The sequence below is a fragment of the Nilaparvata lugens genome, chromosome 1 (genome assembly GCF_014356525.2).
Source record: "Nilaparvata lugens isolate BPH chromosome 1, ASM1435652v1, whole genome shotgun sequence".
Lineage (NCBI taxonomy): Eukaryota > Metazoa > Arthropoda > Insecta > Hemiptera > Delphacidae > Nilaparvata > Nilaparvata lugens.
In genome coordinates, this window is record NC_052504.1 from 66966382 (window position 1) to 66984323 (window position 17942).

Consider the following 17942-nt stretch of genomic DNA (forward strand, 5'->3'; position numbering starts at 1 on the left):
AGTGTGAAAATGATGATCTTATCGAGGATGAAAAGGCTTTGGCAGATAAATTCAATGACTATTTTATTAATATACCTGGTCACATTATATCTTCCATTCATAATCCGGATGAGCTGACTTCAGAATATTATAACAGTAGATTCAAGAACACTAATTCATGTGATTCCTTTTTTTTAAATCCCATCACGTATCATGAACTCTTACATCTGAAATAAATATGATGAAAAATGGTAAGTCACCAGGACCTGATAATGTAAATTCAAGCCTAATTAAAAATTATCCAAATCTATAGTACCAGTCTTATGCGATATTTTCAATGCCAGTTTTCAAGAAGGTAAATTTCCCTCAGAACTCAAAGTGGCTAAAGTTATACCTATTTTCAAAAATGGAATAAAGACTGAGATATCGAATTACAGGCCCATTTCGCTGCTTTCAGTTTTTTCCAAGCTCTTGGAGAAACTCTTCAAAAAGAGAATAATGAGATTTTTCAATAAAATAAATTTATTCATAAGGTACAGTTCGGATTTCAAGAAAAACTTAGTACAGAACAAGCCTTAAATAAATTCATGTCAGACATCTATTATGGAATGAATCAGCCTCATAGATCAAGGACCTCAGGTTTATTTCTTGATATTAAAAAAGCTTTCGATACAGTGCAACATAGTATTCTGTTAGAAAAATTATATGTCGGGTATTCGTGGAGTGTCCAACTGTGGATGAAGTCTTACCTGTCATGCCGGGAGCAGTATGTGTCAATTGGTAGTTGTACTAGTGACTAATGGCACAATTGAGTATGGTGTGCCTCAGGGGTCGGTTTTGGTCCAATTCTATTCTTAGCATATATCAATGATTTGTTCTCCAACACATTCAATGGATCCTTAACATCGTTGCTGACGACACAGCATTGGCATATTCTGCCAAAAGTGAAATTGAACTACAGGAAATGATCCAGCTTGACCTAATAGATCTACGTTGCTGGTTTGATTGTAATAAATTAGCACTCAATGCTACTAAAACCTGTTTATTTAATTTTTCATTATCAGCTCCATTCCATTTTACTGACCCAATCAAGTATCATAAGATTGGCTGTAATCATCCAAATTGTAGCTGTGATGTCATCAAGCAGTTGGATTTTGTCAAGTATATGGGTCTAACTCTTGATTATGGGCTGACTTGGAATCTACATATACAGAAAATCAAGATGTACCTATTATATTTGCTAAGAAGATTCCATCAATTGAAGAAATTCTTTCCAGTGAGTATTTTACGTGTCATGTATTTTGCATTTTTCAATTGTCGACTGGAATATGGAATCTCTTGTTATGCGTCTACTTTCCTATCTCATTTCAAAAGCCTAATCACACTGCAGAAATCAGTGGTAAGAATTATTCATGGTGTGAATAGAAGGACTCATACCTTTCCAATTTTCCAACTGTTGGGAATTTCCCTTTCAGATACATCTATGTGCTGAAGGTGTTATCCTTGTTTTACAGAATGAGTGGTAGTATAGGACTTTCAGCTAGACCCATTCATGAAGATGATCATCGGTGACACGTCAATCATGCAACTGATGTTAAAGTCCCAAAGCCAAATTCCACTACATTTCAAAGATGTTTTCTATTTCTCGGACCCAAGTTTTTTAATCTTTTACCAAATGAAATAGAAGTGAGAGATATTACAGGAAATTCTACAATAAATTGAAAATTTGGCTATGGCTTCAGTCACCAATAGAGTTAGAAAACCTTTTTAGAGTGGTGGGCTGATGATTTCTAATTTGAATATAAGCTTTTGCAATTTTCCCTTCCTTTTCTCTTTGAAAAAACCTTGTGATTTTCCTCTCTTGTTGTACTTCCTACTTTTTAAATACAAAATCTCTTTTTTTTAATTATTCTTATGATGTTATAGGCTACAATAAATTAATCATACTAATTAAATTATACTAGTGATTCGTATAATATAATACTAATATCTATCGATGCAGAGTGAAAATTCAACATTGGGTGATATTCTATCATGTAGTTCATAACCACGTTGCGTTTTTATTGGTCTCAATTGAAAATCAGTTGAGACTGAGAAACTCATCCACAGACCTCCTTCATGAGTCAACTGATTATTAGATACCTCATCCCAGTTCTGGAGTGGATAAGTATTGCTTTAGTACGAGAGATACTACTTTTGCCATGAAGAGGGAAAACCAGTTCCTCCTTTCACAGTTTGTAGCATTGACAGGGTAGTGGAGCAGAGGAGTAAGCATGCTGCGCACAATTGGATAATGACACAAAAGTAGGGAGAATGCTGTTAGGTAGTGGAGTGATTAGTGAAGAAAAGAGTATTGGGCCTCTTTGTCTTCGAGTGAGAGCCGTGTTGAAAGTAATATCTCTCGGACTATAGTAAATTGTTTGGAGTAACTGTGAATACAATTATGTCTGAGCATTTATTTTCTGCGAAAATAACTATAGTCAACGACTTTGGAACGGAATAAGCGAAATACCTAATACCATGTGAGACAATTTCCCAGACCTTCGTATTGGAACAACCAAATCTTTATTTTGATAAGCAAATGGAGAACGCTATTAGGGAAATTACTTGGATATTCTCATCTGACGAGCACAAAAGGCATCCTCCAGTAGGCTGACGGCTGGATAAAAGGAGTCAAATTCTAGCCGGAAGATCCGGTTACATAAGAGGTTCAAAGATCAACAACACTGCTCTATCAAATATTAATTAGTTGGTTCATGTGCCAGTAAGTCAACAGCATAATAATCATTACTACCTACATCCTTCCCACGTATTAACCTTTCCAGAAGACTGCCTGCTTGTATATAATTCAGAATTATCAACAATGGAACCATTGAGAATAAGTCTTAAAATTTGAAATTTATAGATAATAGAACCGAACAGTCCTAACAAGTGCTTCCAGTTCTAACAAGAGACTGGATAACTACGAGAAAATCAGAAAGTATAGGATTGAAATAATAATAATTGAATATTTATGGATAACTCAATAGTCAATCTGTCATTTCAATTCGAATTTCATCCTTTGATCTGCCATTTTGAAACAATCAAATGTTAAAGCGTTTTGTGGTATTGTATTTTGTGGTAAAGTCCTAATCGGAATAATGTTACTCATATTATAATTTTCATTTGATAAGCTATCCGTAAAAAATTCTGCTATATTACAAGCATAAGCAAATAAAGGTGAGTTGCACCAGCAAATTCCTTTTCACCTTATTTCTTCTATTATATCGGATGAAACGGCATTATCCTCCAGCTAATAAGTTATTAACAATCGATTCAATTTGATTATCTCAATTTAAAATTTTTTATTTTCTATCAAGTGTATCTCTTTTTGTATCAAGTTGTGAAGTGAATTCTCAATTCTTTCTCAAGTCTCTTTTTCATTCGGATAAGATCTTGGATGAGCTGAATTAACATACTGGAAGAAGTTAAATGTCTACACGTTCACTCCCTGATTTCCCTTGGGTAGCTGCAATTCTTGCTTGTTAGAGTGCTCAACGATAATGGTGCCCGCCGATCAACTTCTCTCCAGTTTCAAGATCTCAAACTGCCATTCGCAATCGAATAATGATTCGTTTGGACTTTCCAAGAACAGCAAGGGAAGCAATTCCGTAGAGCCTCAATTTCATAGGCAATACAATGCTGCATGTAGGGTAGTAATCTCTAAGAACGAAGCAGTGATCAGGACATTTGTTCAGGATACTTCGAGTTTAATTTAATAGTGGAATTTATAAACTATACAAAATTCACAAATAGTTTACATTAAATACTATTAACATTAGATTTCAATGCAATAGTACATTTGCAATTATCGATATTATTATCATCAACATTCATTTCCCTTGAGGAAACGGAACGTACTATCAGAGAGAGTATAATACAATTGTATTATTTTCTCTCCAATACTATCAAGTTTATTACAAAATAGTATAGCAAAATGTTTTGTAGTGTTACAAAATGTAATAGTAACATGACAATATTGTAGCTTATCGGTGGCGATAATATGAGATCAGCCTCGAAGACATTATTAAATTCTCATTAAAATATAGTGATTTAGTTATTTGTATGGATAAAATGAGTTATACGAGATTATCAACATCCTTATTAGCGTCACATTTCTTAGAAGCATTGGATACAGAATAAAAATTCTTCATACTGTATGAAGAATTGTATCCAATGTGAAGAATTTTCATACTGTAACCCATGTTTTCAAAATAATTGACGTAAAATCTTCGTAAATCGATTCAAGAAATACTATTGAATAGACTGTTCTGAGACTTATAATTCTCATTTAAAAATACTGTATCATAATCGATACTTTGTCCTATTTTCCTATGTTGAAAAAATACCTACTTGAAGATTCAAGAAAAAAGGGTTGAGGAGTTATAATATGTCTACAATATTAGATCCTTTGGATCCAAAGGGAAGTTGCTAGCTGAAATTCCTTGAACTTAGTAGTTTGAAGTTTCAGAAGTGAAATAATCTAAAGCTGTTACTAGCGATTATTTTGAGCTTGCCTTGCTTATCGAATAGTTTATCAAGCCTGCTTTGTATTAATATCCTTTGTTGGAGAAGTCTCTATCACCGTTATATCCAATCCAATCTCAACAAGAGAACAAACTTCAAAGAGTTTTGATGTTCATAGTGATATCTACTTGATAGTAGCTCACCTACTAGTTTAGTTTTAAAAAACGATCTTCAATGATCTTTCTCTGGAGCTTATAACATTTTTTCATCTACATTTTCTCTAAAAATAACAAGGTAAGGGTCTGAGGGAAGTGTTTGAATTTTGAGTGATACAACCGTTGAATACTAAAATTTCAAAAACGATTTAAAGGATTAATATCGTTTTTCAAATTTCAAGTAAGATTTTCCCATGTAAGACAATTCTGAAGAGGAATAATAAAAGTATCATGGAGAATATTGAATATCATCGCTTTGCACGTTTCATGAGTTTATTCCATGATGGTAGCTTGTTCCAGCTAGAAATGGAATGCAGGAATATATCAACAGCTAAAAATTGAGTGCCACAGAAGCTCTAGGTACCAAGAAACGAATCTACAGGAAGAAGGGTTCGAGAATATGGAACGAGGAAACTGAGAAAGTTGTAAAAGAATAACAACGACTATATAAAATATATTTGAGTTACCCTTCTGAAGAAAATAAAGTATTGTATAATAGAGCTAGGAACGTTGCAGAACAAGTAATTAGAAGGGTACAGCAGGAATCATGGGAGGGATATATTAGTACTGTGGAAGAAGACATACACGGCAAACAGGAGCTAGCCTATAAGTTCATGAGGATAATGCAGAAATCGAACAGAGAGCTGCTAGTAAATATAATTTGTATATTTTATTTATAATAAGAAGTTATGGTTTCATGACACTGCAGAAGGGGAATCCCTCCAGAATGTCATTTCTGTCATGTAGACCAACTTGACATGACAGAGCTGCAAGAAGCCCTCAAGGCATCCAAAAACCGGAAAGCTGCAGGAATCAATGGAATAAACATGGAACTTTTAAAATATGGAGGATTGAGGCCGGTTACAGGCGAACCACTATCACATGTGGGATGTGGGAGCTACTATGCATACGCAGCGCATATGAAATGCATTAGAAGGCATGGCAGTGGCACTGATACTTCCACAGGGCGTTGCGCGCTGTGGTAGCGATTATTTTCCTTGCGATTGTGGTATCACTGATTTGATCACCTAGTTTCCCCTAGCTTCTGTACTACAATCGCACTAATGAGCGTTTTCTCAAATGTAGTGTGAAAGACTCTGTGTTAGTCGTATTGTCCTGTGGTATGTCGGTCCCACATCCCACATGCGATTGTGGTTCGTCTGTAACCGGCCTAATGCTTCACTTCTGGTTCTTGCATTCATTCAATACCTGCTGGAAAACACAAGTTTAATGTATTGTTAATGAATAATATGATTCTTTAAACATATGTTTGCCTGTAAGAACCTGGAGTTCTTGAAAAAGAAGTCTACTAGGATACAATCTTGGCCTGCATAATGCAGCTCTGATAAGGTGTTTCTGTAATGTGAATAATTTGTTCATATTGATATCATAAGCAACCCCTCCATATCTCAATTCCATATTGGAAAATCTGGTGTGGCGCACTCACACAACTTTCCTTGCCGTTATGAAAATTTCCATTATAATTTATATCATGTCCTTAGAATGCCATAAAACCGTCTACCATCATCAAATGCCCTACTCCACAAGCAAATAGGCAGAAGAATTATTGGTAGACCAAGGAAGAGATGGACGCCGCAACAAGCTTGATCCATGATCATGAGCTTGTTCCACGCTCCACACGCATAGGAATGTGTAACAATTTGCAATTATCATGAATAGCTTGCCTGCTCCTTAGTTTACAGAAAAAAGAAATTGTGAGAAAATTCTACCCTATACTAGTAGTTCTGTGAACAGTAGACCTCACTCAGTTTTCTCATCCACAAGTATCTCATGTCACCTGTTTCAAATGTTAACAAACTCAGTTCACGTTTGAATATGTATTCCATATGATCTAATTCATATGGAGTATGAATTAGTTTCGTGATAATCTTCCCATCTGAAGAAAATTAATTTTTTACAATAAAAAATATTATAATTTCTTCAGCATTCAGTTCATTTGATTATCTTCAATCACCTATTAAAATAGTTTTTTTTTCAAATGTGAGAATATTTTGATACTGATGGGCACGCATACCTAATAATACCATGACTGCAAAACAAAATATTGAAACCAAAGACCTTAAAGATGCATACTTCTCAGTCTTTGATTGAAACTATAGACCTTATAGAAATACAGAAATAGACTGGTTTCTCCAGACATCTGTGTAATCAGTTGTCAGCTGATTGATTATGAATAATAATTCTATAGTCTGATTAATCCTATCTTCAGAGTAGATGATATTATAATAATCATAGTGATATCGGAGTATGAAGGAATTCCTTTTCATTCTTTTCATTCCTTTTCACAACATAATTATATGAGTCATTTATCGGCATATTCTGGATGCATTAATTTCAATTCAGACAAATTTATGAAGGTTGCACACATCACTTGAAAATGTGGTGACCAAAAAATGAGCAGTCAAATTGTATCAGCCAGGATTTTGAAATGTGTGGTTGGTCAAAAATCGTTGGCCTCTTATAGACCTTACCTACTGACCTAGCTAACATGAATTTGATGATTGGGGGTGCTTGGTGATAGAAAAAGCGTCTCTTTTGCATACCCGTTTGCAATCGTTATGCTTATTCTCCATTCTAACTTTGTTTCCGTTGTGTTCATGAATGTTTTGAAAGCAGATTCAAGCATTAAAGATGGTTTCTTTCAATATAGCCAATTGCTGTAACCAATATATTGGAGAATAATCATTCGAATGAGTTGAATAGTTTTCAACATTCAAGAAACAATATTTTAGTTAAAAACCATTATTTCTTCCATTTTTTCATAATGCATCCAGGATCTTTGATTTATGGGCCTCTTTTTCGGGCTCATTTGGCGGGTTTGTAACCTGGTAACCCCTCCCACCCCCTCAAGCACAACGCATTTGACCTCAGTACCAGGGTTAAACAGCAATATCATTTTATATTCCCATCTATCTAATCCGCCATAAATGCGAAAAATATGCTGCGCATCAAAAACATTCTGAATTTTGTAAACTGTTGGGTTTTCACCATATCATTGTAGGTATGATCATTATGTGTAACATGATGCTTACACGAATACTGTATATGTCGTAGGTCGTAGCTCAATATGTGTAATATGATTATGTTATGCTAACAAGTTGAATATTGTACAAGTCGCTATTGTTGATATTGTCTGCTGATAGAATTTAGAACATTTCTGTATCTGTGTCTCACTCAGATAAGCTTGTCATTATTGTTGAACAAATATTATTTCTACTGCAGATTGCTGTGAGGGTATTATTTCAACTACCATGAATCCATTAGTCGTAGTATTATCGTTTCATGAGTTAATAATAATTGTATATCCTTATCACTAGCCAGTGTCTCTATTACTCAAATTGCAATTAATAAAAAAGTCCAGTGAGAGAATTTTCAAGGAAGAGAAAAGTGACTCACTATCATTATTTTGCTTTTAGAAGGTCTCACTCTTCCAGTCAGACGAAAACGTCCTCAAATTGATTTCCCATTAAGGTATAATTTCCTCGTATCCGAGCTCTGCCACGCTGTACCTTATGCATTTTCCAATCAAGTCAGTATTCGCATGGGACGTGTAGTTTAGCACCTTCCGCCTTCATGCTCCATCGTCAGTAAGCGAATTCGATCCTCCCACGCTGATGATTACTGTAGATGAAGTCCGATTCCGTCCAGTTGATTTAGGATAAATTTAGGGCCGATTTAGTTTAATTCCTCAGTTTTCATCATGAGCTGAGGATCAATGAAGATTCTTACTGCAAGAATCTCATATTCATAGACAATTATTATACTTCTAATTTTCATTAATTGATTGATTGAGTTTTTATTCCGTATTTCTCTCAGTGAGTCGTTTCCCTCGTTTTCACAAGGATTGATAGTATTCACGAGGTACAAAATCTGGTACGTTAAACTGTCCAGTTTTATGTTTTATTTATTTATTTATTCAATCATTCAGAATTACACAACTTACAGAAAAGTACCACAGGCTTATAAGCCCAAAACGGTTCCAATTCTAATTTATACAACAGTCCAAATGTAGCTAGGTTATGTGTCACTTAACATTCTCCTATTACACACTCAATTTACAATTCAATACACACAAAAATTATTAAAAAAAAATACTTCAAAATTAAATTAAATCAATCACAATTGATTAGAAAATTCCAAACTTTGAAAAAACTATAAAATTTTGAGACCGAAAAGACAAACACACTATTTAGAACTTAGTTCAGTTTATCCCAATTCTCCATGCAATTCATGTTCACGTTTTTGCATATGTTCTTGATCTTGATGATTATTGAGCATATATATGATAAATTCTTGAACTCAGTGTATCTGGAATGTGGATGGATGGGAAGCTACTTATTCTTAAATATATATTTTAAAAATTTATTAGAAGCATTCATCCTGCTGAAAGATTTGATCAAAAACAAGTTTTCTTTGTAGAAAAGTCTTTCGGGACTCAGAGCTTCATGATTGAAATACGATCTCATCTTTTCCACACAATTGGGGTTCGATATTTTGATACGAAGAAGCTTTGGAGAGGTGAGATTACATCTCTGCTGCCATGCTTCTGATTATATATTTTGTTGCACAAATTGTACAGAACAATATTAGAAGACTAGAGTATGAGTTGGAAATACAAGTAACGATCTCTGAGCTTATTATCTTCGAGTGGCAGGGGCATTAAGACTACTAACTGAGCAGTCTCAGTCTTCGAATGTGATTGAGGATAGGGGTTGCGGAATCAAAGCTCAGCGCTGATACATTTATCGTGGATCTCTCTCACTCTCTTGATTCCAGACATTCTGCAAACTCAGTGAGACTCAAGCAAATCGTGCTCTGTTCCATAATTCAATAAGTAAGCGTGGGAATCAGTAGTCAGTTGTGTGAGTTGATGAGCGAAATCGATCCGGGTAAGTGATGCAGCGGGTTAAGTCATCAATCTTAATGAACAACTATGGCAAGAAGCCTTTTTTACTCTGGAGAATATCTTTTTCATCAATTTTCTCTTGTAGCCACCATAATGAACTTGATGCTTTTCTATAGAGAGATAGATTGAGAGTAATTCTTTGAAAAATATATTGGAGTTAAAATAAAACTAAGTTGATGAATAAATGCCTACAATGTACGAATTTCTTGAATGAAGGACTATTAAATAGAATATCAAATGAATTTTATGAATGAATAGGATCAGTATTCTTCATGACATTTAGTCACAGAATAGCTAGTATAATTGATTCATGAGTATATTCTGAATATTTTTATATATTTGATTACTTCAACATTTTCAGCTACATACCATTGTGGTGTATTCCAGAATATCAGAGTAGGCAATATAAATAGAATTAAGTTCCTAAACAGCTTATAGTACTGGTACACATTGTTCAAATTATGTTAGTAGGTGTGTACAACATTGTATAGTGATGTACTCAGCACTTTCTTCATAATTGAAGCCATTACACATCACAAGTGTCACTGATAAAGTTTTAGGCCACACTACATGAATTATTCGAGTTTAGTTCTGATATCCCTTCCACAGGGCTGTAACGGCCTAAAGACTTGATAGTAAGTGATCTAGAGAGAATTAAGCACTGTAATTATTGTTGCGCTGTTGTATTGTGCAGCATAATTATGATGAGGAATCCAATACGGAAATAATGCATCTTCATCGATATTGATAACAAAACTGTTGAAGATTCAAACTGATTGGGTTTACTGTATATTATGGAAATTTTAATCTATTCTTTCGTTAGGGTACATTTGGGATACTTAGAATCAGGTGAAGGGTTAGATTGGGTTCAGGTCTAGGATAAGGTTGGGTTCAGATCAAGAGTATTCACAAACTGATTTGTCTCACCTTGAAAACTTCCCAGGTGGCGCTGAAGGGCAGGACAGCGACTCCGACCATGAGATCGGCAATAGCCAGGCTGACGATGAACATGTTGGTGACAGAGCGCAGCTTGGACGAGATGAAGACAGCGGCGACCACTAGCAGGTTGCCCAGGATGACCATGAGGTCGAGTAGGATGAGCACACCGAGGGCAGACAGCAGACGCGGGTCCTCCCACTCCACCTCCGCGCGCAGGCTATCGCAGACCGACTGGTTCATTTCACAAATACCCCACCATGTTCAGGCGGCGTTTCACCACTGCTCTTTCCCTTTCCAACCACCCTGCTCAGCACAATTCCTCTGTTCAAATACACATTAATCTCGCGCCTAACAAATTGGAAATGCATTTTAACTGCTTAGAATTTTATACTTGAACTCATTCATACCAACCGCTTGAACACATCAGTATGCCTAATATTTGATTCTCGTTGGTTGCTTATAATATCGTCAACGTTAAGCTTTTCCTGACAACTGGTTCCCGTTGATATTCTACTCAATCTAATATTTATCTTTTAACTAAATTCGTAAATATCTTACTCATACTCATTAGTTTTGTCCTGTTACTGAGTAAGATGCAAGAATCATTGGCTAATACCCTTTCCCACTTTTTTTGACTCTCATTTTATAGTTTTTTATCTTGAATTAATCACCTGAATATTAGTAAGATTACTACCTTACAGTATGAAGTTTCTGATTTTACTAGTTCTCGACTTTATAATTTCCTATAATTACGAACGACGCATGACTATTACATAATTACAAAATTTCTGTCATATATTGACACATTTTACTGGCAGTTTATTCAAAGGTGCAATTCTATCGGCTTGGAAATATTCTCGGTAGTTTTAATTTCAAGTTCTCAGTTGTTCAAAGAAGTTTGAGAAAAATAGCTTTTTCCAAGTTTTCACTGCAGTACTGGAGTAGCTGTCAGGTGGAGAACAATTTAATTTTTCATCAATCGATCAATTCTTTCCAGCGTGAAAAATAGATACACATCTGAACAATAATATTCTGTGTAAGCTCTATCAACTTGAATGGACTCTCCAACTTCATTTTTCATGCTTCAACAATTATTTATTATGTAATCAATAGAATCATCCTCTACATCCTTTACATCCTCATCCAACCATGATGACAACTCTGAAAAATACATTGATTGAATTTGATGGCAAATCTCAATAGTTTTCATTTTAGTTCTTTTGAGACACTTCGTTTCCTGCAATTCACAAGAAATAGTTTGAACTTTACTTTCCATAACAGTTCAACAACTTTGACCAGTATGATTCATTTCATAGTCGAACTGATCAGTATGGGAAGCAATCACTGTTTAATCGAGCCTTTCCCTTCTCACATACTTTTTTAGAAATATGTTATGTAATTAAAAAATTATAATAAATATTTTCTTCTGAACCTTAGAGGTTTTCAAGTGGCCTTGCATCCCAAAATGCCAATAAAAATCAAATACGGAATTTTCATTTCGTCATTATTTCAAAAGCCAGTTACTTATATCATAATGATAGTACTAATAGTTTTCACGACTGAGACAAACTGGAACATGTCCTATTTTCGAATCCCTTTCCACTCATTCGAATTCCACTCAAAAATTTTCCGAGTAAAAAACCTTCATTATCATGCGCACTCAGCATATTGATTTGAATTCATGGGAATAAGTCCATTGTTCACGATTGCATTTCCATAATTACTAATGACGTTGAATTTTCACTAGCCGACGATTAGAACTGAAAACAACAGAATGTAACTGCAATGGAAATTTAACGAGGTTTCTTTTTTGCATGAACAGAAAAATTCACTCCATTATGAATGATTTATCACCAGTTCCAACTGACTAGTAGAATGGTGCGTTTTGTAGCTCTCAGCTTGCATGTGTTATTCCTCTGAAACAAAAAATCGAAATGTGTACATGAATACCAGAAGTATAATTGTGGACGACTAATGTTCAGTATTTCAATGTTCTTCACAATAGCATAGAATAAACAATCAGGGATAGATAGATTGATAGATTGATTGTAGATATATATCATCTACAATCTATACTATCTGATATTTGATAAATTCTAATATCTATCCATGTCTATCCGTGTCTAGCCATGGGGCTCCGCCCCCTAGACCCCCGGCTGGATCATCCAAAAATAGGATCAGTACGCTCGCTTCGCTGGCCTGCATTTCTCATTTGAGCATTCTTCCTTTTGTGAAAAAGTCAAAAGAGACATTCAGGCTCAGTTTTCTGGAATTATGTAGGACAGGGTTGTGAGGATATTTATTTTTGAATTAATGAATATTCAGTTATTTATTAATTAGAGACTTGGTTAGAATATTATGAAAATTATTGTATTTCAGTCTAATACTTCTTTGGAATTTGAAACAGGAATGATATGGAGAACTTAACAAACATCCTTATCTAACCCCTATCAAGTATGAATTTGCTTGAGAAATGTAGGGAATTGCTACGGAAACTCAATGAAAAACTTGAGAAAAAAAACCCTTTGAAAAACGCTGGGGAACGCTTGGAAAACGCTGTAAAAGCGCCAATATTGGGCGTATTTTTGGCGTAATTTTGAAGTCCTATCAGGACAAAATTTCAAGACCCGAGTTGAACTTCTGTACCAAGTTAAAACATTTTCTCTCAATCTATTTTTGAAAAATGTGAGAAAACGCAGATAAACCGCTAGGAAACGCTGAGAAAACTCCGTAAAACCACCTATCTTGGGCGTATCTTTGGCATAGTTCCGAGTCCTCTTGAGAATACATTTTTAGACCCTCCCTGAACTTCTGTACGGAATTTGAACATGATCTGTCAATTAGTTCTTGAAGGTCTAGAAAAAGCAGGAAAACCGCTCAAAAACCGCCGATCTCGGGCGAAACTTGGGCGTCTTAACTTTAGGCGAAACTTAACTTCCAATACAACATTTTTATACCTTAGCTGAGTTTGTGTACCAAGTTTGAACATTTTTTGCCTGTTAATTAGTTCTTGAAAAAGCTGAGAAAACGCAGAAAAACGCTGGAAAAACGCATATTTTGGTCATATCTTTGGAAATGTTTTCAAAACCATTCTTGCGCCTCTAGATGGCCAACTAAACATAAATGCAAAATTTGAACGTATTATCTAGTAGATTTTTAGTTCTGTTGATTATGAATGAAGAACATGGTTTAGTAAAAAACCTCACATTCGAATCGTAGTCGCATTAAATAATAATTAAATCGCATTAATTGGAAAGCACCTTCAATCTAATTCATGTGGAACGATAGTAATTTTAATTGATCCTTCTACTACTTCTCTCGTATACTAAATTTATTGAATCAAATAATATCTCTATGCATTCTATACTTTGGGTTACCTGTCCTCGCGAGTTGTTTGACATACTTATAATTCTACACCCGAATTTTAATAAGATTGGATGATTAACTAATAGCTTACTGAAGGTACGATGTACAACCGAGTACGTCACATTGCTTCTCCGGATGATTTTCTAAGCCGAAGGATGAGATGTACCAGTTAGTTAAAGACTCACAGTTTGAGGAGCTAGGGCACGTTGATGATTATTCATGAAGCTGCAAAAAGACAAACAGCCTCAAAGACAAAGCAATCAGAGCGTTCATACTCAGCAATGACTTGATCCCTTCATCAAATGCTAATTGTATCACTACCAAGCATGAAAATATCTATATTCCTTAATGAACTACCTACAAAATACTAGAATTTGAACAGCTACCAGTCTTCAAGTTTTTAGTCATAGCATATGGTAGAAAGTGATAAAGCTTGATATCACGTGGAAGGATTGGAGACTGCACTTTTGCTTTTGCACTACTCAATTCACACAGTGAATTATAGGTCTTACAGTGTTGTCACTTGTCAGTGCAAGCTACCAATTTGTGATTGGTGAAGATCCTTAATTCAATCATCTGATTGACTAAAACACTCAATAAACATTTTGGATGCGGTTTAACTTGAAATGGCGGATAATATTATCCGTATAATGAAGTGTTTGACGTGTCAACATTGATATATGGGTTATTGAACACTTGTCAGGAAGAACACTTGTTCAGAATACAGTAGGACAATAATTATGTTCCAATCTAAAAAAAAATTAATTGATTAGAATTCTATATGACAGTATCATTAAACATTTTGTTGAAAAAATAATAGAATTTTATTTGAATGATTGTCAAAGTATCTTCAACCAAATGGAAACAAGGCATTTGAAAACTTGGTTTTCAACATATGTTTTCAATGTGTCACAGTCTGCTGCACGATAAAAATGAGTATGATGTGAAACACGAAGCATGCTCGCGATCACCGTACTTAGCGAATCCTTATCGTGAAACGAACTGGAAGCTTGTCCAGTTTTTTGCACGCGAACCGGACTCGTGCGACCTGCTATCATCTTGCGTACTGCTCGCGTTCCGTTTGTGTGACGCGCAGCGCATAAGTTTAAACGCACCATTAGATACCACTTGTTTATTCGTAGGAGGATCGAACATTATTCTACAGTGAATGATATGGATGTTTCTCAATCTATTTGCCCACGAAAGAATATTTTGTTATGGGGTTATGTTGGGAATTCGTGTATTTCTCATATCTATCTTTAGTTAGTTGAGAGCTCAATCAGGTTTGCAAATATCATTCAAAAACATCTACAAAGCATTTGGAGTACTTATCACTCTGAAATACAAGTAGAATTAATTATACATATTGCTGATGGAAAATAGAATTTTATAGCAATAGATATCAAAATGGAGTTTGAAATGGATCGATAAAATGACTTTGATATTGAAATGTCATAAACCTAGTGTACAAAGCATGATTTCAATACAAATGAATATAGAGAAGCATATAATTTGTCGCCATAATATTTACCAGCAGAGCTGAGTTTGCTCAATGATTTCCGCGTAAATGAAGATATTATTGTCGCTAGAATAATAATCCAACAAAATTGCCTTGGGCCGTGAATACTTGGACCCCGAGCGTAGAGAGTTAATTGGTGAGAACAAATGAGGCGGCGGTGGTTGGAGGTTGGATATCGCATCGCATTGCACCGAGAAGTCAACCGGAATCGTCGGGGCTCTCGGCGAGATTGCGTGTTGAATAGGCGAGGTAAATCGTCGTTGTGAATTCCTCAGAAATAAGTGGCTATGGAGACAAAGCAGCAGCGAGATCGACTGAGGGCAGAGGGCAGAGGACTGAGGGCAGAAGACTGAGGGCAGAGAAGTGAGGGCCAAGGGCGCGTGAGGAAAGGAATGCTCGATTGCAAGGACGAGCACAGCCCTACTCGACCACTTGCCCTTCTCGCTAACCCTGCCACAGCTCCTACACTCCAATTCCCTATTATTCGCTTTGCTTATTGATTGCAAACGAATACCAGACTACTACTACCACCACCAGCCGCTTTGCTTCTTCTCTAAGAGAACAGCCAGCTTTTGTACAAGGAACCACACGTTACGTAAGCAAATCTCATACACTTGTTCTATCGAAGCTTTTCACTCAAGGTCTGTCTGCTCAAAAACAGCTCACTCAGTCCATATTACAAATTCCTGATGCTCTTCAAGACTTAAATTATTATTTTAGTCCTCTCAAGTGAATTCATCATACTAATAAATGATCATACTAATCATTACACAATATACGAGTCTTAATAATAGCTGGGTATTGAAACTCATTATATCGCCTGTGCTGATAAGTCCCTTTCAAGGTTCCAACTCACAGTGAACCTGATTTGATAATTAACCAGTCTAATGCCTTGAATACTTTACTGATGCTGTTTCTGAATTTTTTTTAGATAGTGATCGAATTCATTGAGGTAAGGTCCATCCCCTATATACGAGAATTGAAAAATAATATCTATATTATGATTCACAGATCGTAATTAGTTGAAAAAATATACTGTCCTAACTATCATTGTTGAAATTTGAAAAAAAACGAAAAAAGGAAACGAGAGTACTTAGCCTGTGGGAGATGGAGTATCAGTAAGCATGTGAAGACAAAATAGGAATGAGGAAGTGACTCTGAATATGTTGTATGACATAAAACATCAGAATAAAGCTTGAGGAACAAGAAAATACTGAAACGATTACCAGTGATCCAGTTAAGAGATGGAAGAGAATTTCAGAAATATTTCACATTAACTCGATAACTAGGAAGCTGATAAGCCTACAAAATCTCTGATAATATAATTGACGTCCATCAACTGATTTCTGTTGATACAATTTCGGTGCAAATTATTATAGAAGTTACTCACACAGAGAGAACGGTTCCCGACTGGATCATCATCATTTTCCGCAACAACGATCAAAGCTTCTAATTCGGCTTGAATGCTTGGAGCTGTGTGTCTGATCAATCATAATTATAATTGCAGCAAGTAGTACTGTATGTTTCAATATTTAGTCTGTTCAAGGTTGTTATTGATGTCAAATATACAACAGTAGTATGAAAATCTACAGTTATTCCGAACTATATAGAAAGCTATTTTTCAAAATTTTTACACTCAGGAAAAAGTAGACTTCATGATCCTTTGTGACTTTGGAGAATATTCAAATAATGAATGTTTGGAAATTCTTCAATACAAAATTAAGACTGCTCATTGAAGGTTCTATAAATGAATTCGATATGAACTAAATAATTATATGATCGAACTATTTTTCAACAGATATATTCTGATCAGTCTTCTCAAATACATTACGATTACTTGAAAGTGTAATAGTGCTTATTGAATTGTTATAGATGTAAGAATTTTATTGGGATGACCAATCTTGATTTTTAAGGATTGGTTACAATTTTATAATGTTTATCAAACCATTTTCAGGACTTTCAAGCCTTGAAACACTACTTTCAAATACTACTTCTTAGTATCATTCTTTTGCATTTTCCTTTTTTGAAAAAAATCTATAGCTGATAGTAAAGTTTTTTCAAGACTTACTCTTTGTTGACACGATTTTTCAATTACATTCATCCACCGATACCAGGTCGTATTGGCGGAGGGTTGCAGGCTGTATTAAACGCTGGGTGATTGATGAGGCCAACCTTTTCATAAGTCCCACTGCAGGTGAGCAACTTGAATAATCGGATGATTAATTAACTGTTGGCACCTGCGAAAGGTGGAAGCTCAAATTGGACTTGTCATCATTTCTCATTCTTCACTGTTTTCAATAGTTTTTCCATCTTAAATGATTGAGTGCCACTAAAACAAATAGAATTCGATGGAAGAGTTCAAATCAATATTTTAGAATAGTCATGGGAGGAATGAGATATTCTCCAATGCTCATCGGTTTCATTTTCTGTCAATGTACTTAATCTTTCGTTAGAGAATCCATTCCTTCGCCTCGATTCATCCTGATCAAAA

General features: G+C 35.2%; 1 protein-coding gene across 6 annotated transcripts in view; it reads right to left on the reverse strand.

Moving 5' to 3' along the window:
* The window catches only part of LOC111045524 (octopamine receptor Oamb-like), a 236441-nt gene that overhangs the window by 65513 nt on the left and 152986 nt on the right, over window positions 1–17942 (reverse strand). For all 6 annotated transcript variants that reach the window (XM_039440540.1, XM_039440515.1, XM_039440532.1 and 3 more), the window contains one exon: window positions 10555–12482. In XM_039440540.1, coding sequence (XP_039296474.1) covers window positions 10555–10806 — 252 coding nt within the window. In that variant the 5' untranslated portion in view covers window positions 10807–12482. The remainder of the gene's footprint in view (window positions 1–10554; window positions 12483–17942) is intronic.